The 20,209-nt window shown below is 40.6% G+C and overlaps 1 protein-coding gene and 1 non-coding gene across 2 annotated transcripts; one reads left to right on the top strand and one right to left on the bottom strand.

Moving 5' to 3' along the window:
• Window positions 1-13,976: 13,976 nt before the first annotated feature.
• On the bottom strand, window positions 13,977-19,376 carry LOC131299690 (uncharacterized). The gene is made up of 2 exons (XM_058325269.1): window positions 16,451-19,376; window positions 13,977-15,982 (listed from the first exon to the last, which is right to left on the bottom strand). Exons 1-2 carry the CDS (start codon window positions 19,374-19,376, stop codon window positions 13,977-13,979), a joined length of 4,932 nt encoding a protein of 1,643 aa, XP_058181252.1.
• Window positions 18,889-18,995, top strand: LOC131302208 (small nucleolar RNA R71). The gene has a single exon (XR_009191670.1). It is a non-coding gene; the product is annotated as a small nucleolar RNA R71 (small nucleolar RNA).
• Window positions 19,377-20,209: the final 833 nt, after the last annotated feature.

The raw sequence follows: 20,209 nt of genomic DNA, 5'->3' as shown, positions 1-20,209 counted from the left end.
GCACAACGCCACATGTACGGACGTCTTTGGAGTGAAATCACTTATGCTTTATCACATACCACAAGTAATACAAGCAATCATATACGCATACTCATAACTATCTTAAAGATCAAAATACGAATACTTCTAATCAAACGATAAGTACGTAAATAAAGATAACCTACTTTATATCATACGGTTCTATACGTAGAGTTAGGGTCAAGGGGTTCTACATTATACTTTCCAACATACAGTTCTACGTTATACGTTGAGTTAGTGGACGAGGGACTCTACCTTACTTCTTGGCGGTAGTCGGCTACGGAAAGTACGTCGGTGGTCGGACGGAGTAACTTCCTACGGTGGTCTCCGGTAGCTTCGAAAGAGAAAGGTTTCTCTCGAAACTTCTACTTGACTAACACTACTACTACTTTTGGATCGAGAGGGTGGTCGAGTGGCGGTTTAGTGGCGGCTTAGGTTGAGTTTCTCGAAGAACACAAGAACACTCAAGAACAAAGGAAGAACTAACAAGAACAAAGAAAGAAACAAAGAATTCTAGAGAGAAGGAAGAGCAAAGCTTGAAGGTGTGAGTTGAATGAGAAACATGGGGTGCTATTTATAGGCAAAACCTTGGCTCTCCCCCTCTCTCTATGGCCGGCCCTCTCTCTCTCTATATCTCCCATGGATTTTGCTCCATCAAGTCATCAAATCAACCTTTCAACCAAGTCATAGCTTGTCCAATCTAAATCTTAGGTGTAAGGCTATGTAATCAACTAAGATCTTAGGCTTTTTAGGTAGTCATAACCTAGGTTTAGCTTGTAGTCAAGGTCTAAAGCTAATAAAAGCTAGGATTATGTCATAAAGGTCCATCATAGGTTGTCATTAGGCATAAAAAGACTAAGGCCTAATATGGTAGCTTGCAAGGCTAGTTTAGTCCTTGGATTGAACTATGGGAGATTTGTTGGAAGGATAGGAGACAAGGGGTACAAGATTTGTTTTGAACAAATCCTAGAAGTACAAATGGGAGTTATATTTGGTTAGGAAAAAGATTCTCCATGGACTTGAAAGATGAAGAAAGATCATGGAAGATCAAGGTAGGTACAAGTCTACTTCCTTCTTCCTTCCTCCTCTCTCTCTCTCTCTCTCTCTCTCTCTCTCTCTCTCTCTCGGGTCCTCTCTCTCTCTCTCTCGGGTCTCTCTCTCTCTCTCTCTCTCTCTCTCTCTCTCTCTCTCTCTCTCTCTCTCTCTCTCTCTCCCTAGTACACACACACACACACACATATATATATACATATAAAAGTACAAGCAACAATAAACAATGGGTACCTTTGGTACTAGGGTCAAGGAAACTTAAAGGCTAAGTTTCTCCTACTAACAAATAAATAAGCACATGTCACTTTAAATAAAATAAACTAGGGTACTTTTAAGAATATTAGGCCTTAAAGGCTACAAGGCTACAAGGCTACTAAGTACTTTCAAATTAAAATATGGGTACTTCATCACATGGGTTTTAAGAAAAAAGACTAGTTTAATAAGCCCATGTACTTGGTGAAAGAATAACTCTATTACCCAATGGATAATAAATACCCTAACGGTTATCGTCCAATGGATAATAAGGTACGAGTACTTTAAATCATAATTTAAGTCTTTTAAAAGACTACATGTCCTTTTGAAATTTACCCATGTGTTTATATATATGTACTTAGCCAAATATAATAAAGGAAAAAGCTTTTGACCAATGGGTAAAGATTACCCTAACAATCATTGTCCAAGGGACAATAGTTACTAGGGTACTTTTTATAGTAAAATATTCAAAAAGTACTTTTAAAGTAATTATAAAAGTCTATTCAAGTACTTTTGCTCAAATCTTTTATTAAACCCTTTTAATATAAAGAATTGGGTTTCTATTATCCAATGGATAATAGCTCCCCTAACTTTTATTGTCCAAAGGACAAAGAGTAAAACCAATTTAACAAAAGGAAATAAATAAGTAATTTTCTAGGGTTAAAAAGTTTGACTAGGATTCTCCCCAATAAAATAATAATAAAGTACAAGTCAAATCAACTTTATTGGAAAGTTTCCTCGTCACATCGGTACTTTATTTGGTCAAAAGTCTCTATTATCCAATTTTGAAAAGACTACATGTACTTTTGAAAAGACTACGGTACCAAACCACACCAAAACGGTGCAATACCGTACCGGCACAACCATACGGTACCAAACCACACCAAAATAGTACAATACCGTACGAGTACTTCGTTACGGTACCAAAACAAACCAAAACGGTACAATACCGTACGAGTTCATCCATACGGGACCAAACCACACCAAAACGGTGCAATACCGTACGAGTACATCCATATGGTACAAAACCACACCAAAACAGTGCAATACCGTACGAGTACATCCTTACGGTACCAACCACACCAAAATGGTACAATACCTTACGAGTACTTCGTTACGGTACCAAACCACACCAAAACCGTGCAATACCGTACGAGTACATCCATACGGTACCAAACCACACCAAAATAGTACAATACCGTACGAGTACTTCGTTACGGTACCAAAACAAACCAAAACGGTACAATACCGTACGAGTTCATCCATACGGTACCAAACCACACCAAAACGGTGCAATACCGTACGAGTACATCCATACGGTACCAAACCTCACCAAAACGGTGCAATACCGTACGAGTACATCCATACGGTACCAAACCACACCAAAACGGTGCAATACCGTACCGGCACAACCATACGGTACCAAACCACACCAAAATAGTACAATACCGTACGAGTGCTTCGTTACGGTACCAAAACAAACCAAAACGGTACAATACCGTACGAGTTCATCCATACGGTACCAAACCACACCAAAACGGTGCAATACCGTACGAGTACATCCATATGGTACAAAACCACACCAAAACAGTGCAATACCGTGCGAGTACATCCTTACGGTACCAAACCACACCAAAACGGTGCAATACCGTACGAGTACATCCATACGGTTCCAAACCACACCAAAACGGTGCAATACCATACCAGTACATCCGTACGGTACCAAACCACACCAAAATAGTACAATACCGTACGAGTACTTCGTTACGGTACCAAACCACACCAAAACGATACAATACCGTACGAGTACATCCATACGGTACCAAACCACACCAAAACGGTGCAATACCGTACGAGTACATTTTTACGGTACCAAACCACACCAAAACGAGTACATCCTTATGGTACCAAACCACACCAAAACGGTAGAATACCTTACGAGTACTTCGTTACGGTACCAAACCACACCAAAACGGTGCAATACCGTACGAGTACATCCATACGGTACCAAACCTCACCAAAACGGTACAATACCGTACGAGTACATCATTACGATACCAAACGACACCAAAACGGTGCAATACCGTACGAGTACATCCATACGGTACGAAACCACACCAAAACGGTACAATACCGTACGAGTACTTCGTTACGGTACCTAAACAAACCAAAACGGTACAATACCGTACGAGTACATCCATACCGTACCAAACCACACCAAAACGGTGCAATACCGTACGAGTAAATCCATACGGTACCAAACCACAAACAAACGGTGCAATACCGTACGAGTACATCCATACGGTAACAAACCTCACCAAAACGGTGCAATACCGTACGAGTACATCGATACGGTACCAAACCACACCAAAACGGTGCAACACCGTACAAGTAAATCCATACGGTACCAAACCACACCAAATCGGTGCAATACCGTACGAGTACATCCATACGGTACCAAACCACACCAAAACGGTGCAATACTGTACGAGTACATCCATACGGTACCAAACCACACCAAAACGGGGCAGTACCGTACGAGTACAACCATACAGTACCATCCCACACCCAAACGGTACAATACCGTACGAGTACATCCATACGGTACCAAACCACACCACAACGGTGCAATACCGTACGAGTACATCCATACGGTACCAAACCACACCAAAACAGTGCAATACCGTACGAGAACATCCATACGGTACCAAACCACACCAAAACGGAACAATACCTTACGAGTACTTCGTTACGGTACCAAACCACACCAAAACGGTGCAATACTGTACGAGTACATCCATACGGTACCAAACCTCACCAAAACGGTACAATACCGTACGAGTACATCCTTACGGTACCAAACCACACCAAAACGGTGCAATACCGTACGAGTACATCCATACGGAACGAAACCACACCAAAACGGTACAATACCGTACGAGTACTTCCTTACGGTACAAAAACACACCAAAACGGTACAATACCGTACGAGTACATCCGTACCGTACCAAACCACACCAAAATGGTGCAATACCGTACGAGTAAATCCATACGGTACCAAACCACACCAAAACGGTACAATACCGTACGAGTACATCCATACGGTAACAAACCTCACCAAAATGGTGCAATACCGTACGAGTACTTCCATACGGTACCAAACCACAACAAAACGGTGCAATACCGTACGAGTACATTCATACGGTACCAAACCACACCAAAACGGTGCAATACCGGATGAGTACATACATACGGTACCAAACCACACCAAAACGGTACAATACCGTACGAGTACTTCGTTACGGTACCAAAACAAATCAAAACGGTACAATACCGTACTAGTACATCCATACCGTACCAAACCACACCAAAACGGTGCAATACCGTACGAGTAAATCCATACGGTACCAAACCACAAACAAACGGTGCAATACCGTACGAGTACATCCATACGGTAACAAACCTCACCAAAACGGTGCAATACCGTACGAGTACATCGATACGGTACCAAACCACACCAAAACGGTGCAACACCGTACGAGTACATCCATACGGTACCAAACCACACCAAATCGGTGCAATACCGTACGAGTACATCCATACGGTACCAAACCACACAAAAACGGTGCAATATTGTACGAGTACATCCATACGGTACCAAACCACACCAAAACAGGGCAGTACCATACGAGTACATCCATACAGTACCATCCCACACCCAAACGGTACAATACCGTACGAGTACATCCATACGGTACCAAACCACACCACAACGGTGCAATACCGTACGAGTACATCCATACGGTACCAAACCACACCAAAATGGTACAATACCTTACGAGTACTTCGTTAAGGTACCAAACCACACCAAAACGGTGCAATACCGTACGAGTACATCCATACGGTACCAAACCACACCAAAATAGTACAATACCGTACGAGTACTTCGTTACGGTACCAAAACAAACCAAAACGGTACAATACCGTACGAGTTTATCCATACGGTACCAAACCACACCAAAACGGTGCAATACCGTACGAGTACATCCATACGGTACCAAACCTCACCAAAACGGTGCAATACCGTACGAGTACATCCATACGGTACCAAACCACACCAAAACGGTGCAATACCGTACCGGCACAACCATACGGTACCAAACCACACCAAAATAGTACAATACCGTACGAGTACTTCGTTACGGTACCAAAACAAACGAAAACGGTACAATACCGTACGAGTTCATCCATACGGGACCAAACCACACCAAAACGGTGCAATACCGTACGAGTACATCCATATGGTACAAAACCACACCAAAACAGTGCAATACCGTACGAGTACATCCTTACGGTACCAACCACACCAAAATGGTACAATACCTTACGAGTACTTCGTTACGGTACCAAACCACACCAAAACCGTGCAATACCGTACGAGTACATCCATACGGTACCAAACCACACCAAAATAGTACAATACCGTACGAGTACTTCGTTACGGTACCAAAACAAACCAAAACGGTACAATACCGTACGAGTTCATCCATACGGTACCAAACCACACCAAAACGGTGCAATACCGTACGAGTACATCCATACGGTACCAAACCTCACCAAAACAGTGCAATACCGTACGAGTACATCGATACGGTACCAAACCACACCAAAACGGTGCAACACCGTACAAGTAAATCCATACGGTACCAAACCACACCAAATCGGTGCAATACCGTACGAGTACATCCATACGGTACCAAACCACACCAAAACGGTGCAATACTGTACGAGTACATCCATACGGTACCAAACCACACCAAAACGGGGCAGTACCGTACGAGTACAACCATACAGTACCATCCCACACCCAAACGGTACAATACCGTACGAGTACATCCATACGGTACCAAACCACACCACAACGGTGCAATACCGTACGAGTACATCCATACGGTACCAAACCACACCAAAACAGTGCAATACCGTACGAGAACATCCATACGGTACCAAACCACACCAAAACGGAACAATACCTTACGAGTACTTCGTTACGGTACCAAACCACACCAAAACGGTGCAATACTGTACGAGTACATCCATACGGTACCAAACCTCACCAAAACGGTACAATACCGTACGAGTACATCCTTACGGTACCAAACCACACCAAAACGGTGCAATACCGTACGAGTACATCCATACGGAACGAAACCACACCAAAACGGTACAATACCGTACGAGTACTTCCTTACGGTACAAAAACACACCAAAACGGTACAATACCGTACGAGTACATCCGTACCGTACCAAACCACACCAAAATGGTGCAATACCGTACGAGTAAATCCATACGGTACCAAACCACACCAAAACGGTACAATACCGTACGAGTACATCCATACGGTAACAAACCTCACCAAAATGGTGCAATACCGTACGAGTACTTCCATACGGTACCAAACCACAACAAAACGGTGCAATACCGTACGAGTACATTCATACGGTACCAAACCACACCAAAACGGTGCAATACCGGATGAGTACATACATACGGTACCAAACCACACCAAAACGGTACAATACCGTACGAGTACTTCGTTACGGTACCAAAACAAATCAAAACGGTACAATACCGTACTAGTACATCCATACCGTACCAAACCACACCAAAACGGTGCAATACCGTACGAGTAAATCCATACGGTACCAAACCACAAACAAACGGTGCAATACCGTACGAGTACATCCATACGGTAACAAACCTCACCAAAACGGTGCAATACCGTACGAGTACATCGATACGGTACCAAACCACACCAAAACGGTGCAACACCGTACGAGTACATCCATACGGTACCAAACCACACCAAATCGGTGCAATACCGTACGAGTACATCCATACGGTACCAAACCACACAAAAACGGTGCAATATTGTACGAGTACATCCATACGGTACCAAACCACACCAAAACAGGGCAGTACCATACGAGTACATCCATACAGTACCATCCCACACCCAAACGGTACAATACCGTACGAGTACATCCATACGGTACCAAACCACACCACAACGGTGCAATACCGTACGAGTACATCCATACGGTACCAAACCACACCAAAATGGTACAATACCTTACGAGTACTTCGTTAAGGTACCAAACCACACCAAAACGGTGCAATACCGTACGAGTACATCCATACGGTACCAAACCACACCAAAATAGTACAATACCGTACGAGTACTTCGTTACGGTACCAAAACAAACCAAAACGGTACAATACCGTACGAGTTTATCCATACGGTACCAAACCACACCAAAACGGTGCAATACCGTACGAGTACATCCATACGGTACCAAACCTCACCAAAACGGTGCAATACCGTACGAGTACATCCATACGGTACCAAACCACACCAAAACGGTGCAATACCGTACCGGCACAACCATACGGTACCAAACCACACCAAAATAGTACAATACCGTACGAGTACTTCGTTACGGTACCAAAACAAACGAAAACGGTACAATACCGTACGAGTTCATCCATACGGGACCAAACCACACCAAAACGGTGCAATACCGTACGAGTACATCCATATGGTACAAAACCACACCAAAACAGTGCAATACCGTACGAGTACATCCTTACGGTACCAACCACACCAAAATGGTACAATACCTTACGAGTACTTCGTTACGGTACCAAACCACACCAAAACCGTGCAATACCGTACGAGTACATCCATACGGTACCAAACCACACCAAAATAGTACAATACCGTACGAGTACTTCGTTACGGTACCAAAACAAACCAAAACGGTACAATACCGTACGAGTTCATCCATACGGTACCAAACCACACCAAAACGGTGCAATACCGTACGAGTACATCCATACGGTACCAAACCTCACCAAAACAGTGCAATACCGTACGAGTACATCCATACGGTACCAAACCACACCAAAACGGTGCAATACCTTACCGGCACAACCATACGGTACCAAACCACACCAAAATAGTACAATACCGTACGAGTGCTTCGTTACGGTACCAAAACAAACCAAAACGGTACAATACCGTACGAGTTCATCCATACGGTACCAAACCACACCAAAACGGTGCAATACCGTACGAGTACATCCATATGGTACAAAACCACACCAAAACAGTGCAATACCGTGCGAGTACATCCTCACGGTACCAAACCACACCAAAACGGTGCAATACCGTACGAGTACATCCATACGGTTCCAAACCACACCAAAACGGTGCAATACCATACCAGTACATCCGTACGGTACCAAACCACACCAAAATAGTACAATACCGTACGAGTACTTCGTTACGGTACCAAACCACACCAAAACGATACAATACCGTACGAGTACATCCATACGGTACCAAACCACACCAAAACGGTGCAATACCGTACGAGTACATTTTTACGGTACCAAACCACACCAAAACGAGTACATCCTTATGGTACCAAACCACACCAAAACGGTAGAATACCTTACGAGTACTTCGTTACGGTACCAAACCACACCAAAACGGTGCAATACCGTACGAGTACATCCATACGGTACCAAACCTCACCAAAACGGTACAATACCGTACGAGTACATCCTTACGATACCAAACCACACCAAAACGGTGCAATACCGTACGAGTACATCCATACGGTACGAAACCACACCAAAACGGTACAATACCGTACGAGTACTTCGTTACGGTACCTAAACAAACCAAAACGGTACAATACCGTACGAGTACATCCATACCGTACCAAACCACACCAAAACGGTGCAATACCGTACGAGTAAATCCATACGGTACCAAACCACAAACAAATGGTGCAATACCGTACGAGTACATCCATACGGTAACAAACCTCACCAAAACGGTGCAATACCGTACGAGTACATCGATACGGTACCAAACCACACCAAAACGGTGCAACACCGTACAAGTAAATCCATACGGTACCAAACCACACCAAATCGGTGCAATACCGTACGAGTACATCCATACGGTACCAAACCACACCAAAACGGTGCAATACTGTACGAGTACATCCATACGGTACCAAACCACACCAAAACGGGGCAGTACCGTACGAGTACAACCATACAGTACCATCCCACACCCAAACGGTACAATACCGTACGAGTACATCCATACGGTACCAAACCACACCACAACGGTGCAATACCGTACGAGTACATCCATACGGTACCAAACCACACCAAAACAGTGCAATACCGTACGAGAACATCCATACGGTACCAAACCACACCAAAACGGAACAATACCTTACGAGTACTTCGTTACGGTACCAAACCACACCAAAACGGTGCAATACTGTACGAGTACATCCATACGGTACCAAACCTCACCAAAACGGTACAATACCGTACGAGTACATCCTTACGGTACCAAACCACACCAAAACGGTGCAATACCGTACGAGTACATCCATACGGAACGAAACCACACCAAAACGGTACAATACCGTACGAGTACTTCCTTACGGTACAAAAACACACCAAAACGGTACAATACCGTACGAGTACATCCGTACCGTACCAAACCACACCAAAATGGTGCAATACCGTACGAGTAAATCCATACGGTACCAAACCACACCAAAACGGTACAATACCGTACGAGTACATCCATACGGTAACAAACCTCACCAAAACGGTGCAATACCGTACGAGTACTTCCATACGGTACCAAACCACAACAAAACGGTGCAATACCGTACGAGTACATTCATACGGTACCAAACCACACCAAAACGGTGCAATACCGGATGAGTACATACATACGGTACCAAACCACACCAAAACGGTACAATACCGTACGAGTACTTCGTTACGGTACCAAAACAAATCAAAACGGTACAATACCGTACTAGTACATCCATACCGTACCAAACCACACCAAAACGGTGCAATACCGTACGAGTAAATCCATACGGTACCAAACCACAAACAAACGGTGCAATACCGTACGAGTACATCCATACGGTAACAAACCTCACCAAAACGGTGCAATACCGTACGAGTACATCGATACGGTACCAAACCACACCAAAACGGTGCAACACCGTACGAGTACATCCATACGGTACCAAACCACACCAAATCGGTGCAATACCGTACGAGTACATCCATACGGTACCAAACCACACAAAAACGGTGCAATACTGTACGAGTACATCCATACGGTACCAAACCACACCAAAACGGGGCAGTACCATACGAGTACATCCATACAGTACCATCCCACACCCAAACGGTACAATACCGTACGAGTACATCCATACGGTACCAAACCACACCACAACGGTGCAATACCGTACGAGTACATCCATACGGTACCAAACCACACCAAAACAGTGCAATACCGTACGAGAACATCCATACGGTACCAAACCACACCAAAACGGAACAATACCTCACGAGTACTTCGTTACGGTACCAAACCACACCAAAACGGTGCAATACCGTACGAGTACATCCATACGGTACCAAACCACACCAAAACAGTACAATACCGTACGAGTACATCCATACGGTAGGAAACCTCACCAAAACGGTGCAATACCGTACGAGTACATCCATACGGTACCAAACCACACCAAAACGGTGCAATACCGTACGAGTACATTCATACGGTACCAAACCACACCAAAACAGTGCAATACCGTACGAGTACATACTGATGTGAAATTTTAATGTACTCGCAAGCGCACGAATCGTACCGAAGTATAGTAATGCAAGAGCGAGGTCGAACCCACAGGAACTTGTGATTTTTTATAGGAAAACTAAATAATTTTAAAGTGATTAAACCCTAACCTAGTTGACAAAAAGTTGTGATTGATTTTTTTAACTAAAAGTGAACAGTAAAAATAATAGACTAAACTATCAAAGACGAGAAAATTAAAGCTTCTTTTTAATCAATGGAAAAATACTAAGGTTTCGGAATCCACACCCATTAACTCGTATCATTATATATTCATGATCATTAACTTTATACAAAATTTCTTCATGATAATCTGAAAGCTAATTCTGTTACCATGGAAAATATCATCGTGAAAGTTCTTTAAAAAGTCTAATGTATGTTCCTCTCCGCTCGCAAGTATAACACCAAATCATTAATTGTATCCGATTTTATCAAATCACAATAAATATCCAGTTCTATAGTTAACGATGAAAAACCAGCTTTCAATGCCAAAGACAATTCCAAATCAAGAGAAAAACATGATTGAACTCATATCTAGAATCTATCCCTAACAATTGAATTGGAGTAAGAACAATTTAATCAAAATCATACCACATATTCAGGTAAAACCAAATCTCACGAATATATAATTGATAGTCATTAATGGAGTTTCATCTTCAACCCTAGTTAAAAGTCTAGCCGCTCATGGAGTCCAGAAACATGATCAAATAATAATAGAACTCCATTGAAGAAAATAAGGTCTCACAAAATATGACAAGATGTTAACACTTATTCCAAGTTGCTCCAGCCGTGGCCTCTGATCTTCGAATTGCCGTTGTGATCGTCAACTCCAGCCGAGGTAGTGCTTCTGTTGCGTGGTGGTAATAAAGTCATCCCCTCCTCTTAGAACCCTCTGTTCCCTTTTATAAGTGCCGATTGAGAGTTTCCTTGTAATGGAGATTTCCTCCTTTGATTCACTTTTCTAATTCTTGGACCAATTACCACCGAATCCCCCTTGTTTCCTAACCTAGTTGGAACTTTAGCCTAGGTTTAGCAATTCAAATCAAGATATCTAACTATTTGCCAATTTAGCACTTGGACCAAATCTGCAACCTTATTAGGATTGAAATTAATTCGTTGCTCTCCTCTTGCCTTCCAATAACAGCTTGAGCCCACCGTTAGAATTTGTTCATTTAATCATATTTTCCTGTAAATTCAATAATTAAAGTGAATGATAAACTAAAATAACAATATTACTCAATTAAGTGCAATAGAGAGCTAGAAAACATATGATATTGGGACTTTTATATGTTTATATTTTACGCTCATCAAATACCCCCAAACCTACATTTTGCTAGTCCTCGAGCAGTAGAAATAAAAGAAAACAAAGAAAATGAAAACAACTACCTAATCCTTTTTCAGAGGAGTCCGATTGCATTTAGCATATATATGCAACAAGCCTTTAAACCCCTAGGTTGCCCTAGTGGACGAGTTATAGTCTCGTGAGGGTTTGCCGTGAATATATCCACAAAATTCTTAAGAAGATGACACTCAATCAGAATCCCAAATGTACTTATCGGCCTCTCAAAGTAATAGCGTGAGAATAACACAATTTAGAGGCAAGATATTTCATTCATTAACAAAGTTAAACAAGTGAATATTCTAATCTGAATTAGCACAAAAACTGTTCCTCCCACATATATCTGGATAGAAAGAAATCACAAGACATGCGTGTAAAGTGAAAAGTCACACAAAGATGTTCATTAATCTCGAAAACAATACACACACCTTCAATGCCTCAATACTCATCAAAATGCTTATATCAAATTATAGCCCCTCCCCTTTAATCATGTTTTTTTTTTTTTTTTTTTTTGTGATCGTGCAATGCCTTGGTCCCTTAAGCTTTCTAATTGACCCTTGTAACGAGTTTTAGGCCAGTGACACCCAAACCAAACGGCTTTAGGGCACTAGATGTAGAGAACACCCCAACGGACTTAATCACTCAAGTCAAAAAGGCTACGAACCCTAGCTAACCACACATGACAATCGCGGAACTCTCCACTGTTTGACGCGAACACTCACTGCTTACTGAGGCAAGAGGCCCGGTTACTAAGTGAAAAGCTCGAAAAAGCATGCACTTTATTCAATGTTTTTTTTTTTTTGGGAAAGGACATTAAGCATTCCAATAAGACATGCATCTAACTCATACTGAGGCATCAAGAATATATGTACGGCACTCGAGGTCAATTTCAACTCTAAGTGTAACGGTGCTCGTGCAAAGGCATGTATACGAGTGATTAATTGCTATCCAAATATAGGTGATATGAACCAGGTAGGTGCCTCTCTTCAATACATGTGTTCACAAGTTTAACTAAACCAATGAATTCATATCAAGACTCCAACTTGGGCAATAAACAAACTAGCACTAATCAAGAACCAATAGCCATGTCGGAAATCATAATCAAGTATCCAAAATAAAATATTTTTTTTTACTCATTTTTTTTCTTTTCTTTTTTATAAGAAAAACATCAAAAAAAAAAGGTTGACTACGGAGTCTATGCATTGAACAGACATAAATAATAAGTGAACCCTCCCCCAAACCTAAATGTGACAGTGTCCTCAATGTCATGAATGCAAGCGCTTACAAAATAGACTGTAACATAAAAAATGAGAGAGGATAGGATACACCTGATAAGCGCAATAAGACTGAAATAAGACTGAACTATGTGACTCCTGCAAAAGAAATTATGGGAACATAAGAAAAGAAAAGAATGCCTACAAATATTGAATGAGACAAAAAAAAAAAATAAATAAATAAAAAAATTAATTAAATAAATAAAAATAAGAGAAGAGAAAATACTAATCTCATCGAGTAATGTACAATAGCATACAAAGATCACCAGTTTTGGGCATACTAAATGGTTAATCCTGATAAATAGGATCCTCTAAAAGGATTTCCTCTACTTCTGGGGTTTTCAATTCTATAAACGGTTTCAACCGCTGCCCATTCACTTTAGACACGGAACCATCTTTAGGATTCTCAATTTCAACTGCCCCATGCGGATAGCTAGTGCGAACGATAAAAGGGCCGGACCATCGAGAACGAAGTTTGCCTGGGAATAAATGCAAACGAGAATTATAAAGAAGGACTTTTTGACCAGAAGTGAAAGATTTTCTTAAAATATTTTGATCATGGACCCTTTTCATACGGTCCTTGTACGATTTGGCACAATCGTAAGCATCATCCCGAATTTCCTCTAGCTCAAGAAGTTGAAGCTTTCTGCGAACACCTGCCTTGTCAAGATCAAAATTGAGTTTTTTGGTAGCCCAATATGCCTTGTGTTCTAGTTCTACAGGTAAGTGACATGCCTTGCCATAGACAAGTCGGTAAGGAGACATTCCAATGGGAGTTTTAAATGCCGTACGGTAAGCCCACAATGCATCATTAAGGCGTAAAGACCAATCTTTCCTATTAGGGTTCACTGTTTTTTCTAGTATATTTTTGATCTCCCTATTAGATATCTCAACTTGACCACTGGTCTGGGGGTGATAAGCAGTTGCAACTTTATGCGTTATGATATATTTTTTCATTAAATGCTCAAACACTCGATTACAAAAATGCTTACCGCCATCACTAATAATAGCACGTGGTGTCCCAAAACGAGCAAACACATTATCGTTCAAAAATTGGACCACCACTTTGTGATCATTAGTTTTACATGCAATGGCTTCAACCCACTTAGAAACATAATCAACAGCGACAAGGATATATAAATTACCAAAGGAATTAGGGAATGGACCCATAAAATCAATGCCCCATACATCGAATATCTCTACAATCAGAATTGGGTTAAGAGGCATCATATTTCTCCTTGTAATACGACCTAACTTTTGACAACGCTCACAAGCTATACAGTATGCATGTGAATCTTGAAAAATAGAAGGCCAATAAAATCCACACTGCAAAATTTTGGCAGCTGTCTTTTTAGCACTAAAATGACCTCCACATGCATAATCATGACAAAAAGAAATGACACTTCGTTGGTCACTTTCAGGAATGCACCTTCTAATAATCTGGTCAGGGCAATATTTAAACAAGTAGGGATCATCCCAGAAGAAGTACTTAACCCTGGATAAAAATTTAGATTTATCATGTTTGGGCCAATGCAAAGGTATCTCTCCAGTTACAAGATAATTTACAATATCTGCAAACCACGGTGAAGATAATTGAGACACATGCATCAATTGTTCATCAGGAAAAGTTTCAGAGATGGGCAATGAATCCTCAGTGAACTCTACAATTAATCTAGATAGATGGTCAGCTACCACATTCTCAGAGCCTTTTTTATCTCGAATCTCAATGTCAAATTCTTGCAGCAACAAAATCCATCGAATTAATCTAGATTTAGCATCTTTTTTAGACAACAGATACTTCAATGCAGCATGATCCGAATAGACTATGACCTTAGAACCCAATAAATAAGCTCTAAACTTATCAAGTGCAAAAACAACTGCTAGTAACTCCTTTTCTGTAGTGGAATAGTTTAGTTGTGCATCGTTTAACGTCTTACTAGCATAATAAATTACATGAGGGAGCTTATCGACACGTTGTCCTAAAACAGCGCCTACCGCGTAATCAGAGGCATCACACATAATTTCAAAAGGGACATTCCAATCGGGTGGTCGAATTATAGGGGCGGAGGTCAACTCACTTTTTAATCTCTCAAAAGCATGAAGGCACTTCTCATTGAACACAAACGGGGCATCTTTGGCCAACAAATTACATAAAGGTTTAGCAATTTTACTAAAGTCTTTAATGAACCTCCTATAAAAGCCCGCATGACCCAAAAATGATCTAATCTCCTTTATAGTACGTGGGGGTGGAAGGTTAGATATCAAATCAATTTTAGCTTTATCCACTTCAATACCTTTATGCGAGATGATATGCCCTAATACAATTCCTTGCTTAACCATAAAGTGACATTTTTCCCAATTAAGCACAAGACTTTTTTCTTTGCATCGCATTAACACTAGGGTCAAATGGTGTAAGCATTCATCAAAAGAAGATCCAAAAACTGAAAAATCATCCATAAACACTTCCAAAAAACGTTCTACCATGTCAGAAAAAATACTAACCATGCATCGCTGAAAGGTGGCTGGTGCATTGCATAGTCCAAATGGCATGCGGCGGTAGGCAAAAGTACCATAAGGGCATGTGAACGTAGTCTTTTCTTGGTCTTCCGGTGCGATGGGAATTTGATTATAACCAGAATAACCATCAAGAAAGCAATAATACTCATGTCCCGCTAACCTTTCTAACATTTGGTCAATAAACGGTAAAGGAAAATGATCTTTTCGTGTCATGGAATTTAATTTTCGATAGTCTATACAGACACGCCATCCTGTTTGAACACGAGTGGGAACTAATTCATTATCTTCGTTTTTTACTACCGTCACACCCGATTTCTTAGGAACAACTTGAACCGGACTCACCCAACTGCTATCAGATATTGGATAAATAACGCCAGCATCTAAAAGCTTAAGAATTTCCGCTCTAACTACTTCTTGCATTGCAAGATTTAGACGCCTTTGTGGCTCACGTGAAGTTTTAGCATTTTCCTCTAAATGGATTCTATGCATGACCAATGAAGGACTAACTCCCTTGATATCATTTATGGACCATCCTATTGCTTCCTTGTGCTCTTTTAGGACATTCAACAATTTTTGTTCTTGTGTATCATCTAAATCAGAAGCTATGATTACTGGTAAAGACTCACAAAGGCCCAGGAATTTGTATTTGAGAGTGTTTGGCAAAGGTTTGAGTTCTAACTTAGGTGGCTCCACTATAGATGGAAGTGCTGGTGATGTAGACAGTGAAAGAGGGTTCACTTTTGGTTGCCATTCATCGATGCTCATTAATGGGGCATTGTCTAATAATGCATTAACCTGCTCAATTGATTCATCTATGTCAAATTCACACCCAAAATGTGCTAGGCAAGCTTCTAAGGGATCCTCATAACTTGACTGAACAAAAGTATTTTCAACCAAAGTGTCTATCATACAAACTGCACTAACCTCATCTTCATCTAGTGGTTGCTTGCTTGTATTAAAAATATTTAGCTCGACAGTCATATTACCAAATGATAATTTCATTACGCCATTTCTACAATTGATTAAAGCATTAGATGTGGCCAAGAAAGGACGCCCTAAAATAACAGGAATTTGCCCATTAGAGTTTTGGACAGGCTGAGTGTCAAGGACTATGAAGTCCACAGGAAAATAGAATTTGTCAACCTTAATTAGAACATCCTCAATGACTCCTCTTGGAATTTTGACAGATCTATCAGCTAATTGGAGTGTTACTTGGGTGGGTTTTAACTCTCCTAACCCTAATTGTGAGTACACTGAGTAAGGTAATAAATTGACACTTGCCCCCAAATCTAACAAAGCCTGATCGATATGATGGTTACCTATAACGCAAGAAATTGTTGGACAACCAGGGTCTTTATATTTTATTGGAATTTTGCATTGGATAATGGAGCTAACCTGTTCAGTTAAAAACGCCTTCTTTGGAACATTTGTCTTCCTTTTTATAGTGACTAGATCTTTCAAAAATTTAGCGTACGAGGGCACTTGTTGAATGGCATCTAAAAATGGAATATTGATTTGTACTTGCTTAAACACTTCTAGAATGTCTCCAAATTGTGCGCCTTTCTTAGGAGCTACTAGTCTATGAGGATAAGGAGCTTTAGGGACAAAGTTCCTAACAGGTGGCTCTATTATAAGTGGTGGAGAAATAGACTCTTGAACTTTAGTAGGATCAGCATGATTTTCTTCTTTTTCAACCTCAACTAATTCCTCTGTTGGCATACTAACTTTATTATCAACTTCTTTCCCGGATCTAAGGGTAATGATGGATTGAACATGGTGTTGCTCGTTTGAAGGAGTAGAGGTCGTGCCTATAGAAAACTGTCCTTTTGGATTCACTAGAGTGTGACTCGGAAACTTCCCTTTCTCTCTCTCTGCAAGTTGACTAGCTAATTGACCCATTTGATTTTCAAGTTTAGCAATGGCTTGAGCGTGCAAGTGAGTTGAATTTTCAATTTTAGAATCATTTTTTTCAATTTTAGCCATGATTGCTTTAAGGGTGTCCTCTAAGGATGATTGTTGCTGTGGTGCAACAGACTGGAAGTTCGGTTGAGACACGGGAGTTGGAGCATAAAATGGTTGAGATTGAGGAGGGTATGATTGTGTAGGAGGACGAAAACCTGGGGGAGATTGATTTTGTGAATGAAAAGGTTGCCCACCTATATTTGTAGAAGGTTGGTTCTGACGCCATGAAAAGTTTGGATGATTTCGCCAATTTTGGTTGTATGTTTCCGAAAAAGGACTAGCAAATGATTTTCCATAATTATTGAGCGCGTTCGCTTGTTCACCATAGCTGTCAGAGTATCCAATAATGGAAGGACATGTTTGTGTTGTATGCACATGACTACTGCAAAGAGAACACACCTCACTTTGAACTTGATTGGCTGACTCCATAGTTTTACTTAAAACTAATGCCTCAACCTTTCGAGTAAGATTATCTAACTTTACTCTCACATCTGAATCCTCTTTCACTTCATATACTCCCCCTCTCTTAGATGTAGAAGATTGTTTGTCTCTATGAGAAGTAAAATCCCACTGTTGGGAGCTCTCAGACAAATTTTCAAGAAATTCATAAGCTGCATCGCCCCTAAGATTTAGAAAACCACCCCCGTTCATTGACTCAAGCATATTGCGGTTAGACTGAGTTAAACCATTATAAAAAAATTGAACTAGTCTCCATGTTTCAAAACCATGAGGGGGGCACTTTAAAATAAGATCTTTAAATCTCTCCCAACTCTCATAAAATTTTTCATGTTCGTCTTGACAAAAATCAGTAATCTCCCTCCTTAGAGTAGTTGTTCTTGACATTGAAAAGAATTTTGAAAGAAACTTTTTAACGAGGATGTCCCATGAAGTGATTGAGCCAGAGGGTAGAGAATTTAACCATGCCTTTGCTTTGTCTTTCAGTGAAAAGGGAAAAAGGCGCAATTTGACAGACTCCTCAGAAAAATTTTGAAACCTAAAGGTAGCACAAATTTCAAGAAAGTCTTTAACATGCATGTATGGATCCTGTAATTCAATCCCATGAAATTGAGGAAGAAGTTGTATTATGTGATGTTTCAGCTCAAAATGTGTCGCATTTGTCGTGGGTAACACAATACAAGAAGGAGGATTGGTGGTTACAGGTGAGAACAACTCTCTTAAAGGTTTTGTATCTTCTGCAACTTCCGCCATTTTTAATTGATTATGTCCCACTCTTTAAATATTTAAACTGCGTCTAAAGGTTCTCTCAATTTCCGGATCAAGAGGTATTAATTCTAATTTTTTCGAACGGCAACCAAACATAAACTTTCGAATGAAAGCAAATAAGAGGAATAAACTGAAAGAATAAAAATAATAATATATGCGGCAGAGTAGAAGTATCTAATGCTAAGAGTGACTTTTTTTTTTTTTTTCCGGCATACACTGACTTACCAACACGTTAATAAGAAAATAATAAATAATAATAGTAAAGTAAATTCTACTAACCTTCAATTGGTTGCTTCTAACTCCAACCACAGTGGGTGCACGGAGATGGCAGTGGTTCCCAAAAATTATTTCAATCAAGCACTTGTAGCCAACTTGGAAATCTCCGCCGATAAAAACAAATTAAAAGCAGCTCTACTGTGTAACTAATAAAGAAACAGCAACCAAAAAATAAATACTTAGCGACAAAAAAAAAAAAATAATAATAATAATTACTTCTAATCAGAGATTCACGGTATAGCAAATGCACGTGATGAAATTTTTTTTTTTTTATGCTAACTAAACTAGTAGAAGAGTGAAATCAATTCAAATATCTAGATTTCCTAAAAAAAAAATATTAAGTCCCCGGCAACGGCGCCAAAAACTTGATGTGAAATTTTAATGTACTCGCAAGCGCACGAATCGTACCGAAGTATAGTAATGCAAGAGCGAGGTCGAACCCACAGGAACTTGTGATTTTTTATAGGAAAACTAAATAATTTTAAAGTGATTAAACCCTAACCTAGTTGACAAAAAGTTGTGATTGATTTTTTTAACTAAAA

Source organism: Rhododendron vialii, chromosome 9a (assembly GCF_030253575.1).
Source record: "Rhododendron vialii isolate Sample 1 chromosome 9a, ASM3025357v1".
In the NCBI taxonomy this organism is placed as follows: domain Eukaryota; kingdom Viridiplantae; phylum Streptophyta; class Magnoliopsida; order Ericales; family Ericaceae; genus Rhododendron; species Rhododendron vialii.
This window is presented reverse-complemented; position numbering and strand designations above follow the sequence as displayed.